The sequence below is a fragment of the Cyrtonyx montezumae genome, unplaced genomic scaffold, assembly GCF_038088225.1.
Source record: "Cyrtonyx montezumae isolate F1298 unplaced genomic scaffold, pur_monq_1.0 scaffold_6, whole genome shotgun sequence".
Classification (NCBI taxonomy): Eukaryota; Metazoa; Chordata; class Aves; order Galliformes; family Odontophoridae; genus Cyrtonyx; species Cyrtonyx montezumae.
This window is the reverse complement of record NW_027072067.1, coordinates 10,556,484-10,574,546: the sequence shown is the minus strand read 5'-3', so window position 1 is coordinate 10,574,546 and position 18,063 is coordinate 10,556,484. Positions and strand designations below refer to the sequence as shown.

The 18,063-nt window shown below is 44.9% G+C and overlaps 1 protein-coding gene across 2 annotated transcripts in view; it reads left to right on the top strand.

Moving 5' to 3' along the window:
* The window catches only part of RBM6 (RNA binding motif protein 6), a 54,106-nt gene that overhangs the window by 10,482 nt on the left and 25,561 nt on the right, over positions 1-18,063 (top strand). For both annotated transcript variants that reach the window (XM_065749436.1, XM_065749435.1), the window contains exon 6: positions 10,672-10,745. In XM_065749436.1, the coding sequence (XP_065605508.1) occupies positions 10,672-10,745 (74 nt within the window). The remainder of the gene's footprint in view (positions 1-10,671; positions 10,746-18,063) is intronic.

Here is an 18,063-nt window from a genome sequence, read left to right as displayed (position 1 = left end):
CTTTTTCATACTACATGGGTTGCACATGGAGCAGCTGGAATCCTTCGTGTCAATACTTTATATAAAGGCTTCCTGGGTGTTTAGTAGCTGGGGACAGAAACTGGGGCAGTTGGGTATTTCTCAAGTATATTTTTGTTTCTGGAAGCTGTCAAAGGAGATTTCACAACCTTCTCACGAACCTTTGAACTAAAGAACACTTCTGTTACATAATATGGTCTGGCCCAACAAACACAGCTTAAAGGATGCAATCTTTCTTGCTTCCTTTCCTCTTTTCTAAGTGCAGTACAGCGTGGCTGTCATCAGCCATGCAGTGCTGAGCACAACCACACCATTGCAACACATTCACTTTTTGCCCTTCTCGATGTGATTTGCCACTTGCTGCTTTTCTGAAATGAGTAACTTTTCAGTAATAAATCACTTGAACTGGGGATGTTTCTGTATGTCTCTTCTTGCGTTCGTTACTATGACTTAGTGCCAGAACTCACTGCCCTTGTTAGAGAACCATTGTCTTCTTCCCATTCCCAGTTTCAGAGGTGAGGATCTGAGGTGCGGTGTCTGGAGTTAAATTGGAAGCCGTTGCATTTGCTGATGGTCACATATAGATGGAGAGCTGCAGTTTTCCTGTTGTCCTTGTAAAGGCTACATCTGTTTCAGTCTGTCTCATCAGCAGCATGTTTTTTATTTTATTATAAAGTTTTCCCGGCTTGCAAAAGCCAGGGGAAGAACAAAGTTAAAACTAGCTCATATTTTGTGAGCTATTTAAAGCCAGTGTTTAACCTTGTCCTTTCAACATCAGTAATTTAAGCACTGTAGTGCTATTCTAGGTTATATTGATGCTTCAAAGACTGTTTTGCATCATGTCCTGAGGCTGCAAATGCAGCTACTAATTTAAACAGCTTTCTGATCCTCGTTACACAAGATGGAGATACATCTAGGACAGAAAAAGCTTCCTGGATTGTGAAAGTGTTTTCTTGAAATTGGGTAACTAGAAGATGTAGAAAACTTAATCCAGTTTCTCATGTGAGGTTATCCTGTAGAGAAACATGCAGAATTGAATTCATCTGAACTTTGGATGTGCTAAGCCCGTTTGAAACCAGAGGCCAGTCTTCTGCTGAACACAGCTTTTACAGTGGAGTGTGGTGTAAATGAGGAGTTAAAAGCAAACCTCCTGGATTTCTGATGTCTCTGATCCACCTGGGCCCTCTGGCTGCCTTAGTGTATTGGTACAGTGCTGCAACAGCAGCCTGGCTCAGAAGAGTGGGTTGTATAATTCTGAGTGCTGTCCAGAAATGTTAAAAATAACATTAATCATGTGTGCATGTACTTCATGTTGAGTGTATTTGGGAAAGAAGAATGCCTGCAGCTGCTGGAGAACAAAACCAGCCATAACAAATAGCATGCAATTAACTTGAAAGAAGCGAGGTTCAGATCAGTTTCACAAGAACATAATGCTCTTCATAAAGATGATCTCAGCGGCTTCAGTGTGATGATTCCACTGGGTGATCTTCCTCAAAGCTCTGTTCTGGGAGAAAATGTATGGTTTGCTTTTCTGGGGAAAAAAAAAAGCAGTTCCACTTCTTTACAAACACCTTTCTTTTCACATACTGGAAATGCTGAGGGAAGTGCATTTTCTCTGAAGGTTGTGCTAAGCCTGGAATGCTGTTCTTAGTATACCTGCTGGGGTTTTGATATGCATGCAAGCTGTTTATTCTTTAGATTGTTTCATCTCTGAAGCGCACAGGCTGTAACACTTTCTAGATTTTGAAAAGGTGGCAAATGGAGAGACCTCAAGAAGTGGCACGTTATTTCTGTTTGAATCAAAAAGGCAAATATTTGCAGACAATCAGAAAACATCAAAATGCAGTTCCATAGTAATACCCAGTGTGACGTTATCTCGTATTTCCTTGTGACTGTGAACCGTCTCAGATCTTTTGAATTGATGCCTGTACATTTAGTCTGAGAGTAACATCATCAGTTTGTTGTGGGGGGAGGGGAAGGGTTTCTTCCAACAACATGTTAAAATGTTGGCAGAATTATTAGGTTGTTGGCTTAGCTTCTAGCTTTTCTTTTCAAGTGTGTTTGAGTCTATCTGTTTGATTAATCATTACAAAGCGTAAACCCAGAGGTGATGGAGTCTTGCCAAAGTCCATCACTTGCTTTAGCTTTAACATCTCCTGGTGCCTCTTGCTGCCCACTGCTGTTGCAGAGCTGCAGATGCACCACTTCTTTGGTAGGTGCTAATGGTGCTGACTTGTAGCTGAGAAGCTCCTGTTGGTGCTTGTGAACTCCCCAGCTGAAAGTTCCTCTCTCTGATTTCAAGGCTTTCCAGTGGGGCCTCCTGCCACGGGGCTGTTTGTGCAGTGTGATAGCACCAGGCTGCGTGTCCCTCTCCTGTCAGTCTGGGATCTTGTGGCAGCGCTGTCAGAAACTTGAAGCTGACACCTTTTGGCCTTCAGGGAATGTAACGTGCATGCGCTTTGTCCCAGTTCTGATTTTGATCATATTTTAGATTTATGTGCTACCCCCTTCTCATCAAGCTCTATTTTTGCTTTTCTGACTAATATCGAACATAAGCAAAATCTGAGAAGTGATCCTGAGCATTTGATGTGCACAGAGCACTTTGAGTGAATGCACAGATATGTCCCAGAGAAGAGACCATGCAGTGCTATCTTTATCTTGAAGCTTCTGCCGAGTTGTTCTCGCTTCAAGAAATGCTGCAGTGGTCCAAGTAAGGGAAGTATGAGGTATATTTTCTCAGATTGTTTTCCTGGATGCAGTCTGTGGTTGCCAGTCTTGAAACATGCTTTCCAGCCAGGATTCACAGTTGGAAAAGGCTGTTGAGAGAAAGCAAGCCTTTGTTGTAGCATGTGAGATGTTCCTCGCTTACTCTAAGGAGCACATGTGGGGAACTGAGAGGAGCCTTTGCTGATCCGGGAGAGACAAAGTGCAGCATGGCCAGAGAGGAGCTTGGTGGGCTTGCAGGGAGCAGTTGAGCTGAGTTGCAGTCGGGGGCAGTGGGGCTTTCCCAGCCCTTTTGTGCATCCTCTGTGTTATTGCAGCACTTCAGAAACTGGGTGGTTTGGGTTTATTCCTCTCTCTTCTGAATATTCCCTTTTGCATTCCCGTGTCCCTGACCAGTTTAGCAACTTATTCGTGACAACTGCCTGCTTGGTTCTGAAAAGCTTGTGCTCTATCCAGTACCATTGGCATCAGATAATTTATTGCTGACTTAGCCACCTGTATGCATTAGCATTTATTTCGTGTTTGATACCTGTGGCCCTTATGTTGTAGGTGCCTGGAACTTCCTCCTTATTCCTCCCTTTATTAAACTTAATGCAGTATTTTCTACAGCTTTGCCAAGGAACTTTATCTTGGTCTTGCTAAGCTTTGCCACGCTGGTACCCTGTTGTACATTTTAATAATTAATATTTTTTTCCCTAAGTGCAGTCTTTTTTTTTTTTTCCTACATCAGAATAATGAATCATTGTTTGCAGGAATATTCCAAGTAGACTCTGAAATTTAAAATGGGATTCTTTATAATTTTTAATTTTAGTCAAACTTATAGTTTAAATTAAGAAATGTCTACATCCTGATGGAGAAACTGATACAGATCTTGAATGATGCACCCCTCCATACTATGGATAAGCTCTCCATTTTCTAGGGCTCGGGTGCAAGGCCAGGTGAGGTCTGGGTGAGGTCTCACCTCAAAGCAGAGCTCTTGTTGTGGGTGGGGGCATGACTGTGCTTGTGCTTGGCCCACCTGTAGCTGAGCCTTAGCTGGCACTGTCGAGATGGTGATACCCTAGGAGGTCAGGACTGCTGGTGTACTTCAGTGCAGCTTCCAGCCCTGGGAAGGGCAGCAGAGCTGAGCTGCTGTTCTGTACAGAGAGGGGTTGTTTCTGTAAGCATACAGCTATACCACCTCCGAGCTGAACCTCTTTAGTTTCCTTAAAGAGTGGTGCAGTACCTTCAGGCAAACCTCTGGGAAGGGTGGTTTTATGGCCCGCTAATGGCCTCCTCATGAAGACAGCTTATACCAAGCCTATGGAGTTTGATTAGAGTAGATCTCACAAAGATTTACATCCTTCAGTTTGCTACAGAGAACGTGCCATGGGATGACATGACATGTCTCTAATATATGCTGTGGCACAGAGCTGTCTGTTGTGCTAATTATTCGGATCACAACTTGGCTCGCTGGTAAGGCATGCAGGGAGCCTCTTGCTAAGGCTCAGCCAAGTCACCTGCTTATCACCAGAGCTCTTCGTTCTGTGGGGCTCATCTTTCAGTAGGTAGGGAAATATTTGCAGTGCTGAATCTTGTTTGTAGCCGAAGTAGCCTGACCAGGACTGAAAAAGCACTTATCTGGAGTTAGTCCATGGTCATTGATGGCAGTCCACATTGGGTTTCTCAGCCGTGTGGGCTGTAGGTTTTTGGCTAGTCATGCTGGATTTTAGGGCAGTGGTGTGTTGCGTCTTGCAAGTAAAAGACATTCTTGCTAGACTGTCTTCACCTGTAACATGATGGCTGAGGAAATGGAAAGTACAACTCTTACGAAGTCTGTGTTTGCCATAGTGATTGACCTTGGTTCATGATTTACAGCATGCTCGGCAGAGAAGGCAACAAACAGTCATCCATAAAACATGATCGCAGCCCTTTTGACATGCACAGTCCTTCTCTATGAATGCTTTTAGAAATATGCTCAGCTTTTTTTTTTTTATTTGCATCTCCAGCACAAAACTTCAAGGCTTCTCACAGCACGCTGACTTTATTGGATTAATTGCTTTTCTGAGTCGTTTGTGCTAAATGACAGGTGCTGGAGACCCAGGTACACATTGGCAGCATTTTAAAACCCATTACCTCTCTGTAAAACCTTTCCAAGTAGGCAGCTTCCAGTCCTGTCACAGAGTTCTGTGGTGGCCCCAACCTTCCTTAGATTCCTCATTTCTGTACAAACGTGACGTAACGCTGTGTCTCTAATAAAGTTATAATGTCTTCATGTTGTGTTTTTTTCCCTCTTCTCACTGTACTAGTGTACAACTGCTGCCCTCCTAGGCCAAGAGGACAGCCACTCTTGAGTGCTCTGTCACAGTCCTGTAATTTATGGGGCTGTGTGGACTGACTGCATTTTGGGAGTGTGTCTCAAGCAGATCCTTTCTTCAGGGCAGAGGAGGAAAGATACACTGTGACATCATACCTTTCACAGTACAGCTGCATTTCATGTTTTCTGGTTTATGTTGTTCTCTTGTGCAGCACTGTTATGAATGAGTGCATGAGAGTCTAATTTTCTTTTGCAAAGGGATGGAATGAAGTGATGACCCTTTTTCCAGCAGCAAGGTCTGGCTTGTGCACACAGCCTTTGAAACAAACTGGGGACGTGGCCTTTTGTGGATTGTCCTATTTATTATTCAACATCAAGCTTTTCTAATACTGAAGCTGAAGAGCTGTATCTCTGAAGACCAATTTATCTGTGCAGAAAAGAAGCCTGACAAATTTATGGGAGCTTTGAATCTACCAGCTGCTATTGAGAGTGCTCTTGCTTTTGGTTTCTGAGTGTGTGTTAGCACAGATTGATCGCTCCTGCTCCTTGTGGGGAGCAGTCCCAATGTTCACACCCTGCAGGCAGCTTTATTTTCCCTGCTCCCTGCAGCAGGTGCTGTGCTGCTGCCCATCCTTGCTGCAAGGTGGGACTTGTGTGTGCACACAGTGCCTGGTCAGGAGGTGCTGGCTTCTTGGAGGCATCAGGTGTATTACACATGCTAATAACAGTGCACTGTAGCAACACAGAAATATGGAGAAAGTCCTATATTTCCCAGCATTTCCTTGAGAGGATGTATTCACTCTTTAGTGTGAATGGCTTCCTGGACATCCTGTTCTTGGGTGACCTCTATCTACACCTTTCACAGCAACCATTTCTATGTGGAGTCATGGATGTGCTGCCAAAACATCCCACAAATGAGGTAGTAATTTCTGTCAACCAAGGAAAAGTAGGTTCTTTCCATGAGAAGTGTGCAAAACCTAGTCTCCACAGCTGTGAATGCCAGTGTGTGATTGCAGATCCCTTCAGGGGTTGCAGAAGTCATAGAATAAAATATCCTGAGTTGCAAGAGACCTGTAAGGATCATTGAGTCCATCTCCAAGAGGACCTGTCAGCACATGAGAGAAGTCCTTCATATTCACCCCCCACTTCATGCTGTTGTTGCATTTGAAGCAGTGTAGCTTTCTTTGCTAATGTGGATTAAACTACTGGGGATTACCCTGTGTTCTGTTCTGCCATGCTGCCTCTGGAATGAGCAGGCATCAACACTGTCCCTGCTTCAGCAGGCTGGCTTTGCTCCTGGAGAAGCCATCATTATGTTCTTCCCTCGGGCTGCTTGGCCCCATCTGGCAGATGCAGGCATGAGTGATGGCAGAGCAAGGGCCCCCAGCAGGTCTGCAGCTGGCCCAGCTATAATGTTACAGCAGGTTGCCAAAGAACTGTGTGCTAACTTTTTAGTAGGAAACCACTGTTCTTTCCTTCCAGCTATAGGAGAGACTGTACTGCAACGCGAGGGACAGGAGTTTTCTAGCAGTTGTTTTTGAGAAAGCAGTGACATTTCACCTTGGATGTTAGGTTTCCTAATCCCCTCCTCTGGTAAGGGAGGGTGGTAATGTAATGCTTGCACATGCATTCCTAGAACTGAGGAGCTGGATCAGCTTTCTTGAGCTGGATGCCTTTGCCATGTTGCCATCATGCCTACTTTCCGAAAGTATCTTCAGTTTGGCGTAGACCAGAGCCACTCTTGTTATGTGATCTTTTTGTTTGGCCTCTTGAAACTCCAGAGAGATGGTTCTGATGTCTTTGTGCTGTTTACAGCATGTATCAGAAGAACATTGTGGTTTTATTTCTTCAGCGTTACAGACTATCATGAAATAGCACGTTACTGTGTGTCAGTTGTTCAGCAGAAACTGTGCCTGTATAGAAGTAAGTCTTATTCTTAAATGACAAGTCTTTGATATTTTTATCTGAATCTGAAGAACAGTAATTTTAAGTCACGCATACAGGATTTTTAGCCCAAATGTGGCATGCTAACAAGGACCTGCTATTTGTTGTCAAAATTCCCTTAGCTAAAAGGCATGTTTAAGAAGCAAAACATCCCTTATGCAAATGTTTGTACAGCAGCTTCCTGGAGCTTTAAATGTACCCTTACTCCTAAATATTAGGAGATCACGGTTGTTTTCAATGTAGAAAACAACGTAGCATGCTGTGGAAACATCCAGGAAGGATTGTGCATACACAGAAGTACTTCAGGGTGAACCAACTCACCCGCTGCATGAGTTCAAGTGCTGGAGGACTGTTGCATACCCCTGTTAGAATGTTTATTTGGTCGGTGTAATGAATTCTTGAGCACATTCTGATTTTTTTTGAATTTTTGACAGAGAATCTATGTTGATGACAAATATTTCCAAAACACCTAACATTCCTTACTCTATCCTGTCTTTTTTTGTAGATCCCTTAACAGTGGTTTTGTGCTAGGCAGCAAGTGAAAGGTCTCGTTAAGAAAATACCAAACCTTATATCTTCATGTGAAGCACTGCGTGTGAATTTAGGCCTCCTTGAGTCAGTAAACCACGCTGCAGTTGTTAGCAATGGTTCTGCTTTTCCTTTTTGATGGCTTTGGTTTTATCACTAAGACCTGAAGAGTGCTGGTGTGTACCCAAGAGCTCTGATGCACAGGGAAGGACAGCTTCTCTTGGGATGCCTGTTGTGCCAGTCCGTGCCCTGTCCCCATGCGTCTGCCGAAATCCCCTGTCCTGCTGCTATCAGAGCTGGATTGCTGTGTTCTGACAGGCAAACTGTGTGAAGGCTTCAGAGAGAAAAAAGTGCAAGCTCAGCAGTGGTGGCACAGGGAGCTGACCCAGGCCTGCAGAGGAGGTGGGGGAGGCATGGCAGCCAGCAGCAGTTTCTGAAGCCCACCTCAGGGTGCTCAGTTTGGTTTCAGGCGTTGTCCTCTGGGATTGCTACCAATGATAGGGGAAAAAAATCAGCAAATGTTGCATTGTGAAAGTGCAGTGTTGCTGTGTTGCTGATCTGCTGGCCTCCGTTTCAGTGGGCTTTCCAGCACAGTGTGAAATGGAAGGTTGCTGTCATGAAGCTGTGGCAGGGGAGTGCACCGTCTAAAGCTGCTGCTGCTCTGTAGTTTTCACACAGTGTCCAGGTCAGGCCTGTTAGAAGGAGGTGAAGGACACACAAGTTTTAAGCCCCCAGGGATCTTCAGTAGCCATTCAGAGTGGAGCAGCAGCTCCAGGCCTCCCTCTCCCATTGCTGCTGTGGCCTTGTTGAAGGCCAGCCTTCAACACACTGCATTCCTGTGCAACCTGACCACAAGACAATAACATCTGGCCTGAAGCAGCTTTCTGTCAGGGTGTGGGGTTGCAGTTTCTGGTTTTGGTTCTTATCCTGTGTGTTATTGCAGCAGTGCTGCTTAGGTGGGCTAAGTTTGGTGGGGAGGGTGGAGAGAGGAGTGTGCACAAGGAAAACCATGCTCAGCTGCCTCTTCGCTGTCTCTGTGTGATGCATGGGATGGTTCTGCGGCGTAAGGACCTCTGGGGAGCTCAGTGTTTCTATTTGATGGCTTGCATTCATGCTGAGCTCACTGGTGTCATGCTGCATTATGTCCATGTCTGAAGCACTCATTCCCTTCATCAGGGCTTGGGTGCAACCTGCCTCTTGTGGTGGAGCGAAGAGTGCAAACTTGCAGTCATGCTTTTAGGCTGTTGGGATACCCTTACTTCATATGCACATGGGAGCAAGACAGTGCCTGAACCTGGCTTGCTGATTGCAGCAGCTTTTGAAAATCCTCCCTGTGAGCAGGAATCAGGAATCTAGATGCTAGCAGCATTCAAACAACTCTTTTCTAAATAGGAGGGAGAGAAGTGGCTCTGAATTTAAATAGGACTTTAAAACATGCTACGTGAGCCTGTGTACCATGCCATAAAGCAGCGGGTGCCTGCCCAAATGGAAACCAGGTTCCAGCAAGGGGCAGCACTGCTCCTGCAGAGCAGCTCTCTGCTGCTGAGTGGGCTCTGCTTTGTTGTCTCTTTGTTTTGTCACTTCTGCCATCTGAAACTGTACCTTGAGTTCCAGGTGCCCACTTCATGTAGCAGCATCAAGCTGTGTTTCCTACTGATAGTGCTGGTCTGCCTCTTTCACTGAGCTGAAATACAGATTGGTACATTTCCCTCCAGCATACTCATATTGGCACAAATGATATGTGGTAGGGAAATTAACTCCTATGTGAAGTAGAGTTGGAACTAGATTCAGATTGGAGTCCTGTTATAACAGTGAATGTGCAAAGGAATGTGGTGTTAGGTATGTGAGGAGCTCCCAGAATAAAACACAGTGGGGTTTGGTGATTAATTTTGTATGGCCTTATCTCTGAAGTGGTTAAGTTTGAAGATGGTTAAGAAAAGAAACAGAAGGAAGAATGGGTGAGTGCAGCAAATGACCTTTGGGGTAACTTCAAAGGGCTGTGGGGACTGTGTTCCAACAGACTGGAATGCCTTGCCAGGGAGAAGTGTGTGTGGGTTTACACTGCCATGAAGGGTTGAAACCAGATGCGTACCTGGGCTGAATGTGTCTGTGTTAAGACATGCATCTTTAGGAGGAAGAGAGCTCTTCCCCTGCACAGCTGGGTGCCTAAAATGGTGCAACCCACTTGTAGGCCTGCTTTCCTCTTACCAGCAGCAGGAGGAGGGAACCGAGCTTTTCCCTTGCTGTGTGCTCGTGTAGAAGCATGCCAGACCACAGCTGTCTGGAAAGCACTGTTCTGGATTGAGGTGACCTTGGCATGTGAAGTTGTGACTTCAGGTTGTTGCTCAGCTCTTCTCGGAGCTCCCTGCAAGAGCAAGGATGGCTCCTAGGATGGCCTTAACTCCTGTAGTGCTCACTCTGCCCTTTGCTGTGGGACAGAACACTTTGGTGCAGGTAATGGGGTAGAAATCAACAGCCGACTGAGAGGGCAGCTTTCCAGGAAACAAGAAGAGTAAAGGCTCTCTGGTTTCTTGGGGAAGTATCTTACGCTCCCACACCCGCTTACTAAATGTCCAGTAGCATCTATTGGAAATAAAATGCCAGAATGAGAAAGGTGAAGTTACGATTCCTGCTCCACTGTACTGTTTCATAATACAAGGGACTTGGACTTCAGAAATGAGCAGGTGTTGGAGGGAAAATAGCAAAGCTAATGGAATCATGGTAGTTCTTTCTGAAATACTGCCCAAATTAAAATGCTGGCCATTTGTGTAAAATACATTCACAGCAAGGTGCTTTGGAATGACTTACCAATGCTTGTTTTGGAGAGCACTGCCCCCAAAGGCAGTACAAAATGTGAAATGAGCATGGAAAATCACAATGCCTTAAAGAGAGAAAAAAAAAGAGATCATTTCTTGCCCTAAGGAAGGGTGTGCCTGTCACTGGGTTGTGTAAGGGGAAGTGGGAACGCTACACTGTTAAAATTCATGATAAACTACAGTTAGTCATCATCCAGCTAGTCCCTCTCCTTTTCATTTTGGAGCAGAGGGGTGGTGGTTAGAGGGTTTGTCACTGGAGGGAAAGGGAAATTGAATATTTAATGTGGCTTTCTTTATGACAAGGCACTAACATGACTCCCGTCTGTATTTAAATGCTGTCCCCAGGTTACGACTATCGCTATGTCTGCGTGGAGTTTTCACTCTTGGAAGAGGCCATCGGATGCATGGAAGCCAACCAGGTTGCTTTACACTTCGGTCAATGCTGCTGGAAGATTTAATTTTTTTATTTATTTTTTTGGTGGGGTGGTGGAAAGCCAATGAGGTTTTGTTTCTTTTTGAACCGTTCAAAGGAAGATCTGTTCTTGTATAATACACAAAGCTTTGGTTTAAATATTGTTTCCGGAACCTTGTAAACGGCTTAGAAATGCCAGTGTGAGAGAGCTGCCAGACACCGAATGGTCTTCCCTCCTCCCTAGCATATGTCAGCACACTGGCTGGATTCGGGTTGGGAGCTGGCAGGCTCCTTACGTAGGTTTTGGCCCTGATACTTTTGTAGTCACACTGAAATGCAGTTGGAAAGAGCTCTGTACTTTTGTAGTCACACTGAAATGCAGTTGGAAAGAGCTCTGCTAGCATTAACTGCCTCCCCCGGCTGTGTGTGCACACACATACACATGTGATTGTAGGTGAGCGCTCTGGTACGCAGCTCTGAGCTGACTGGGACTTGCGCGCTCTGCTTTTCCATATGCCTCATGTGTGGGAGAGATTCTTAATTGCACATCTCCCCCATATCTAGCTTGTCCTTTGGCAAGCTGGCATTGCAGACATGAGGACTACCCTATGATCAGTTGCACCTGGTAAATCTGAGCATCTCCAGTCCTTAAAAGTGCACAATGGATTGAATCTCCTGTGAGGAGGTACTCAGGGGGCGCCTGCTGTGACCTGATATTTGAGGCTGGAGCTGTGGGCTGCTAGACAGGAGCAAGATGCAGAAAACTTGTTAGATAAAAGATCGTTTCCATTTCACACCAGCCTGTCTGTGCCTTGGAACTGCAGGTGACAGCTCACCCAAGAAAAAACAGGAGCAATCAATCCCCATTAGTTTGCTGCATCCCTCATGTCTCCTCTCTTGCTGCCTTCCTCCTAATTTGCCTGAGTAAGAATTGAGATCAGTTATCACAAGCCTTTTTTTACCTGAATCCCTTGTCTCGCTGTCATGGGAGGAGAGTCACGAGTCAGATTCCGAGCTGTGCAAGTGCACAAATGTACTTACACTTAATGAGTCTTCACAGCTGGGGTTTCAGAGGTCCCACTAAGCACTTGCATTTGCCTCTATTTTCGGTTACAGAGGAATTGCAACTTAGAAAAATGTTTTACAGAAATAATTCTGTTGCTGGGAAAGAGCCTGGCACATTCCTACAGGATGGTGGAGGGTGGAGCACAAGAGAAGGCTCCAGAATTATTCATTACTTTCTACCATCAGTGACAACTTTTGTTTTCCCTTCAATGTTGCTACAACTCCCAGTTTATTACGTTGTCACTGAGAAATACATGGTTATGTGTGTCACTCCATTTAACTGAATGCCTCTGCATGGTCTCTCCCTAGCTCTGATCACAGGAAATAATGTCTTCCTGTGTGATTACTATTCCCAAGTACATTCCTGTTGCTAATATCTCCTTTCCTCCTTCTGCTTGGAGCATCCTAATGCATTTGGACAGGTACTTGACTTAGATTAGATCCTTTGCTACAGGAAAGATCCTGTAAGCAGCAGGCCCTAAACTGAATGGAGTACCTAAAGATCACCAGTAAATCTCTGTACATGTGAGCACGTGAGGAGGTGCTGGCTGGCCTTCAACTAGCAGTTAGGGCTGGGTGATTATATACCCTTTTTCCTTCTAATTAAGGAATACATATAAATAATATATATTATATATAAGCTATATAGATAGCTTGCTGCTAACTTTTTAGTTCTCAGTAAAATCCAAATGGAGATACTTGGAAAGGGAGTGGTGTGACTCACTTGTCCTTAGACAATAAATAGCCCGTTTTAGTTTCTTCCAGGGTAGAGCTGTAAGATCACCTCTGGAGACTGGGAATTCATGTGGATTTTTATAAGTTGCAAGACCCAAACCTGTGTTAGCTAGGGCTTAGACTCTCTGATAGTTCAGTTATTTTCAGAAGGTTATCAACTCTTTCTGTCAAATTTAATCACTGATGAGAGCATAAATAGCAAAGCAGTGTCAGCCCACAGCGACACTCTAGCACCTCACTAGCCAGCCTGCCCCTTTTTCAGTTTCTTAAGGCTAGAAATAAATTTGTTTTGCAGAGACATTGCCTTTTTGATGCACTTTAGTGCCTATTAAACTGCGCCTGCCTAAAGAACAACTGTTTTGCTCCCTACATCCCTGTAGTCTTTAATTCCTTTGTTGTAAAAACCTTTTTATTTTACCCTGCATAGACCAGTACTCACTTAAGGTCGTTCCCAAATTTGCAGCCTACAGATTTACCAGGTCCAACTCTCTCCATTCAGTTACTGCAGCATGTGTATGTGCCTGCTGAGATCCGATGGGGTTTTCAGCTAAATCTGCTGCAGGAAGGAAGCACCCATCTTCTGTACTGCCCAGATTTTGCAAGAGGGTTTTATTCCCCCTGTATTAATTGCCACAGCTCAAGTAACTAAAATAACTCCTGCCTTGTTGATTGTGGTGGTGGCAATTTATCACAGCCCAGGGTCCATCTGTCGTATGTGAGCTGTGCTGGCTTGCAGTTAATGGGAGCACAGAGCTGACTGCCTTCTCCCCCATTCCGGGTAGGACAGTGTGGCTGTTGTTTTGTAGAATGTGGTGCAGCACTTGTTTCAGTTTCATTCAGCCTGACAGTTACCGTGATCCTGTTGGTCTTTTGTTACAAGTTGGCTGTCGTTTGACTTTAATGAGGCCTTCTTTTTGTTTGTGACAAGCTGCTTTTCCTTTGGGGAGGCACAAATATTTTAAATGGAAAATGAGATTTCTGTCTGTGAAGTCACACAGTTTCTCCCAAATAATCTTTCCTTCCTTCGTTCTCAGTTTGAGAGGTTGGTTGCAGTGTGTGTGCTCTTTATCTCATGTTTCCTTCTCAGTCAGGCTTGGCACAGCTGCAGGGCATCAGTGTTCCAGCCTGCAGGCACCGTATTGGCTCTCTGAGGGATGACTTTGGCAGTTCATCCCACAGCTCTCTGTATACGTGTGGATTCCTTTGGGTACCTGAATTCTCTCTTGCCCTCCTCCACATGTAGAAGAAATGCACATAATGAGCTTGTTCTTGGGTGCAAGAAGGTGGGTGGGGAAAATGGAGTTGCCTTCATGTACTGCGTTGCGTGTTATAAGGGCAGGTGATGGAGGAGAGGCAGGGAGATGCTGCCTTGCTGCTTGGATGTATGTTTGCACTGAGATGGACCTGGTTGTCACATAAAAGGAATCGGGAGATTTACTTGTACCTTAGGAGCAAATGATTTGTCTTGACTTACTTTATAGTAGTGTCTCCCAAGTCCTCTCAGGCCCCAACTGTAGCAACACTGGTGGTGGGACTTGCCTAGCTTTAGTTGCTAGCAACTAACATCTTTCTAAATCCTTTCATTCTGTTTCTAAAGCAAGAGGACAAAAATGGGAGAGCTATAGCATTAGCTTCTAAGAATACTTTCTTCATATGTTGTGGGGGTCTCAAGGCACGTGCAGGAGTGGCAGCTTCCAGCTTTGCCCTGTACATTCCTGCATTGTGAGCAGTGCGTATCGGAGAGCGGTTTCCCTGTGTGCCATGCAGTCTCCCTGCTGAGCACAGTGGTACCTCCTTGCCCTGCTCCTTTCCCACAGGACAGGGGTATTTTTCGGGTGCTTGCTTTACTTGAGCATATTCAACCACTGTGCAGTTGGGAACAACAGTTGTGTGTTTCTCCTCCTCTGCATCCCTTTCTATATCCATTCACTGCAGCACTTTGCATTTTGTGTGAACGTAGCTTCTGGAATAGATGAGCCTTCACAGACTTTTTGCTGGAGCTGTTGGTGTTGAAATCCACGAGGCGCTTTGACAGCAGGCAGAGCCTGGGACTTTCTGTCCTCAAAGCATTTGCAGCAGCCAGTCACAGCTTGGTGGCTTCCCAGCTAAATGCAGAAGGAGCTTGTTCTCCTGGGAATGCTTCAGCCCTGGAGACCTGTAGCTGTGTGAACTTACTGAGAGCTGCTGGTGTGCTCAGTGCAAGGAGCACTGTTGTGATTTTGAAGAGAAAACATGAGTCTGGATGCAAGAAGTGATCGTTTTCCTTTTGGTAGGATGTACTGAGTTGTGGAATCTGAGATTTTTCTTCAGAATCTGCAGAATGCCCTCTGAGGATGGTGACGTGTGACTCAAGTGCATTTCCATGAGTATCCATCATCATCTCACTTGACAACCTCAGTGCATCCCATGGTTGCTTTAACCTGCAGTTGAGTGTGGTGTTAGCAGTTGAGGGTGTCCACCGATAGTCTGAAACCCATTTGTTAGGCTAAGAGTGCTGAAGAGGGTCTTGACTTTAATATTTCCTCCGTGGATTATCAGCTGACATAGGAAAAGCAAAAGACTGCTGTTTATGAGTGCTGTGGTGTTTTCTAAGATCATATCGTTGTGCATGCATCTTCTTTTTCCCTGTTGAACCTGTCCTGCTTTCTAGTATTACCTTTTTGAGTCTTCTGCTTTGTGTATGCATAGTGAGAGGAGGAGCCTCATATGCACCTCAGCTGTGTTTCTTCTATCAACATGCTGCTGGTTTAGGAAACAAGTGTATTGCGTAATTTTTCATGTTCTGGTGACCTATGCAAAGTTCTCTCTGGTTGGATTTCCAGGCAGCATGGCCCATTTGTATTTTTTGTGTCTGACTCAGTGTTTGACCTCACCATGAGCTCACTGGGGCCTGACATTTTGAGTCAATCACATATTCATTCCCACCTGTGTCTCACTAGTGGCTGTGTTGTACTGATGTTTGGTTGGAATTGCAAGCCTCTGAGGTCAGGGAGGAAGTGTGCAACGAGAGGTCCCAGTGCTGGCAGGGTCTGCCTGTGGCCTGCAGCACAGTGTGCATGGGTGGGCATGTTTCCTGCAGCAGTGCTGGGATGAGCACTGTGTCTGCTCTGTGGGTTGGAAAGGCTGACTTAACCTCTGGGTTGCAGGGGTCTTCCTTGTGCATGAAAGGATTTCTTGTGTCGTAAACTACCCAAAATTCTGGTACCCAAAACTCTTCTCTGGACCTTCTTCTGTCGTCTCAACTTTTCAAGTTTACATGAGCCCTCTGAGTCTCTTCTTCCCTTGACACAGGAGATAGTAAGGGATCTTCTACAAAAGTCTTCACATATTCTTCAGCTAGTAGTAGCTGCCCACCAGTGTGGCTTTTCCAATCCTAGTCAGTTAAAACTACAATTTCCTTCTTCATAGCTCTGTCTCAGGAAGCAAACCATGCTAGCCAACTCACTTCAAATATGTGCACATTTAACTGGAAGAGCTGCAAAGCTGCATCTTCTTGGTCTACTCATCTGATCCTAGCTTGCCCTGTCCCTCTGCCTCCCCACTCTGACTCAAAAATCTTGTCCTCCTGTTTTCCTCCTGGTGAGGATTGCATGCTTCCTTGCTGCTGTTGAGTTGCAGCTCTGGGCTGCCCCAGGAAACATCTTATGGGTGAGCTGTTTGGAGCATGTGGCAGATGCACCAGCAGGAGTTCTGCAGTGTCTATGGTGGCTGGTGGTGTCATGTGGCCAGCAGGGTTATCTACAGACATGGATGTTGCCATGTATTGCAGAATTATCCGTTCCATGTGCTGAAGCTCACTTGGGCTGCTATATAAATGAGTTGTTCCTGGTAAAGCACCCTTCTGTACTCTCCTCCAAATAGAAACTGTGTTCTCTCTGGCCCATGGCAGTTATACTGTGGTTATATTTTTGTGTTGTTTTTACTGGTTGATATTAGCAAGTCTGTGTGATGCTGTATCTCTGAAGTTTCCCTTCTTCCTTTGTAGATCTCAAGTGCCTTGGTAATCAGGTATCTCTCTGTTGGGATACATGTTCTATTTGAAATGCCAGGAGCTTAAGCTAGCTAACATTAAGGAATAATGTCATTTCCCAAAGTTTGTTTAAATAACTCAAGCCACAAGTGATTGCCAACGTCCATGTCCAGTTCTTTCTGTCTGACTGTATGGTGTGATTCACCAGTGCTTACTGTGTATTGCTCACTCCCGTTGGGTACCTAAGACTGCTGTGCAGCATTCAGTGGTGTGTGACCTTCATTCAGGCCCAGCATGGCTCTTGGAAATATGGGGATATATGAAAGCTTTTTTTTTGTGAATGTGAAATGCAGTCTGCCCTCTGCCCTGTATGTAGGACTGTTTGTGTTCTAGGGCAGTTTCTGGCAGAGCAACACCTCAGACATAGTCTTATCTCCATGCAAAGCATGGTCCTGTGTGATGTGGCATCTTGCATACTCCATTTGCTTATAGGTAAGATTTTGCCTTGAGGTAAAAGGACTTCAGGTAGTCCTTGAATGCATGTGCAGGATAAAGATGCTGCCTTATCTGTGAAGATAATCAGGTTCTGTCTTCTCAGCATATTAGCAGATAATCTTGTAACAACAAGGAGATCCTAATTACAGATTCTATGTATAGGTTTAGATTCATCTTAAAGCAATGAGCAGTGTTCTGCTTGCCTGCTCTTACTCCCAGATTATGTTTTTTATTGTGGTTACATTCATGATTGCTTGATGTTCTGTGAGGATCTGTAGAAATTCCACATATATTCTTGTGTAAGCACATGTTTATCACCGTAGCATCGCGATGCTTCAGAGGGTTATGGTAAATTGGCTGTAGTACAGCTAGTGCTTTGCTTCAATTGGTAGATTGTTTGTGTGGTCAGATGGTGATGTGGAAGATGTGAAATCCTTTGATCAAACGCCTATTTGAAAGTTAGCAGGACTCATGCCACTAATGTGCTTTGATGCTTTTGAAGTCATCCTTTAAGTAAGCTGCTGACTAACAAAACTGCAGATGCACTCTCAGAAATTCCCTCTGTACTCTTGAAAGTGAATGGTATGACTGAAATTACTTAAAGGAAACACAGCAGTGAGAGAGGAATGTCTCTATGGGTTCAGCTTACATGAATAAAAGCACCTAAGTGAGCATGCTTTAACTTCCATTTCCATAGCAAGATCAATTGCTGTCACAGCGTTAGCATAATGGTTTGCACAGGACCTGTCACTGTGAAAGAGATGGCAGTCCTCAGCCCACTCCCAGCAATGTCAAGGGAGTGCTTTACGAGATTTTGTGCCAGATTACAGTGCTAAAACTCCATCTGGCCTATTCTGAGAAGTGGGAGCGCACCATAATGTTGTTACAGTTTTCACTTGATGAGTCGTTTTTGTTAGCTTCGGCACCAGAACTGTTTGTTCATGCTTTATGCTGTCTGCTGGTGGTTCTTTTCCACTCCTTGCTGCATGAGCTGTTGTTGTAATGCTGGCACAGCAGGGTAAAAGCTCGAGTCTTGAGTCTGAGAAAAAAAGTAACTGTA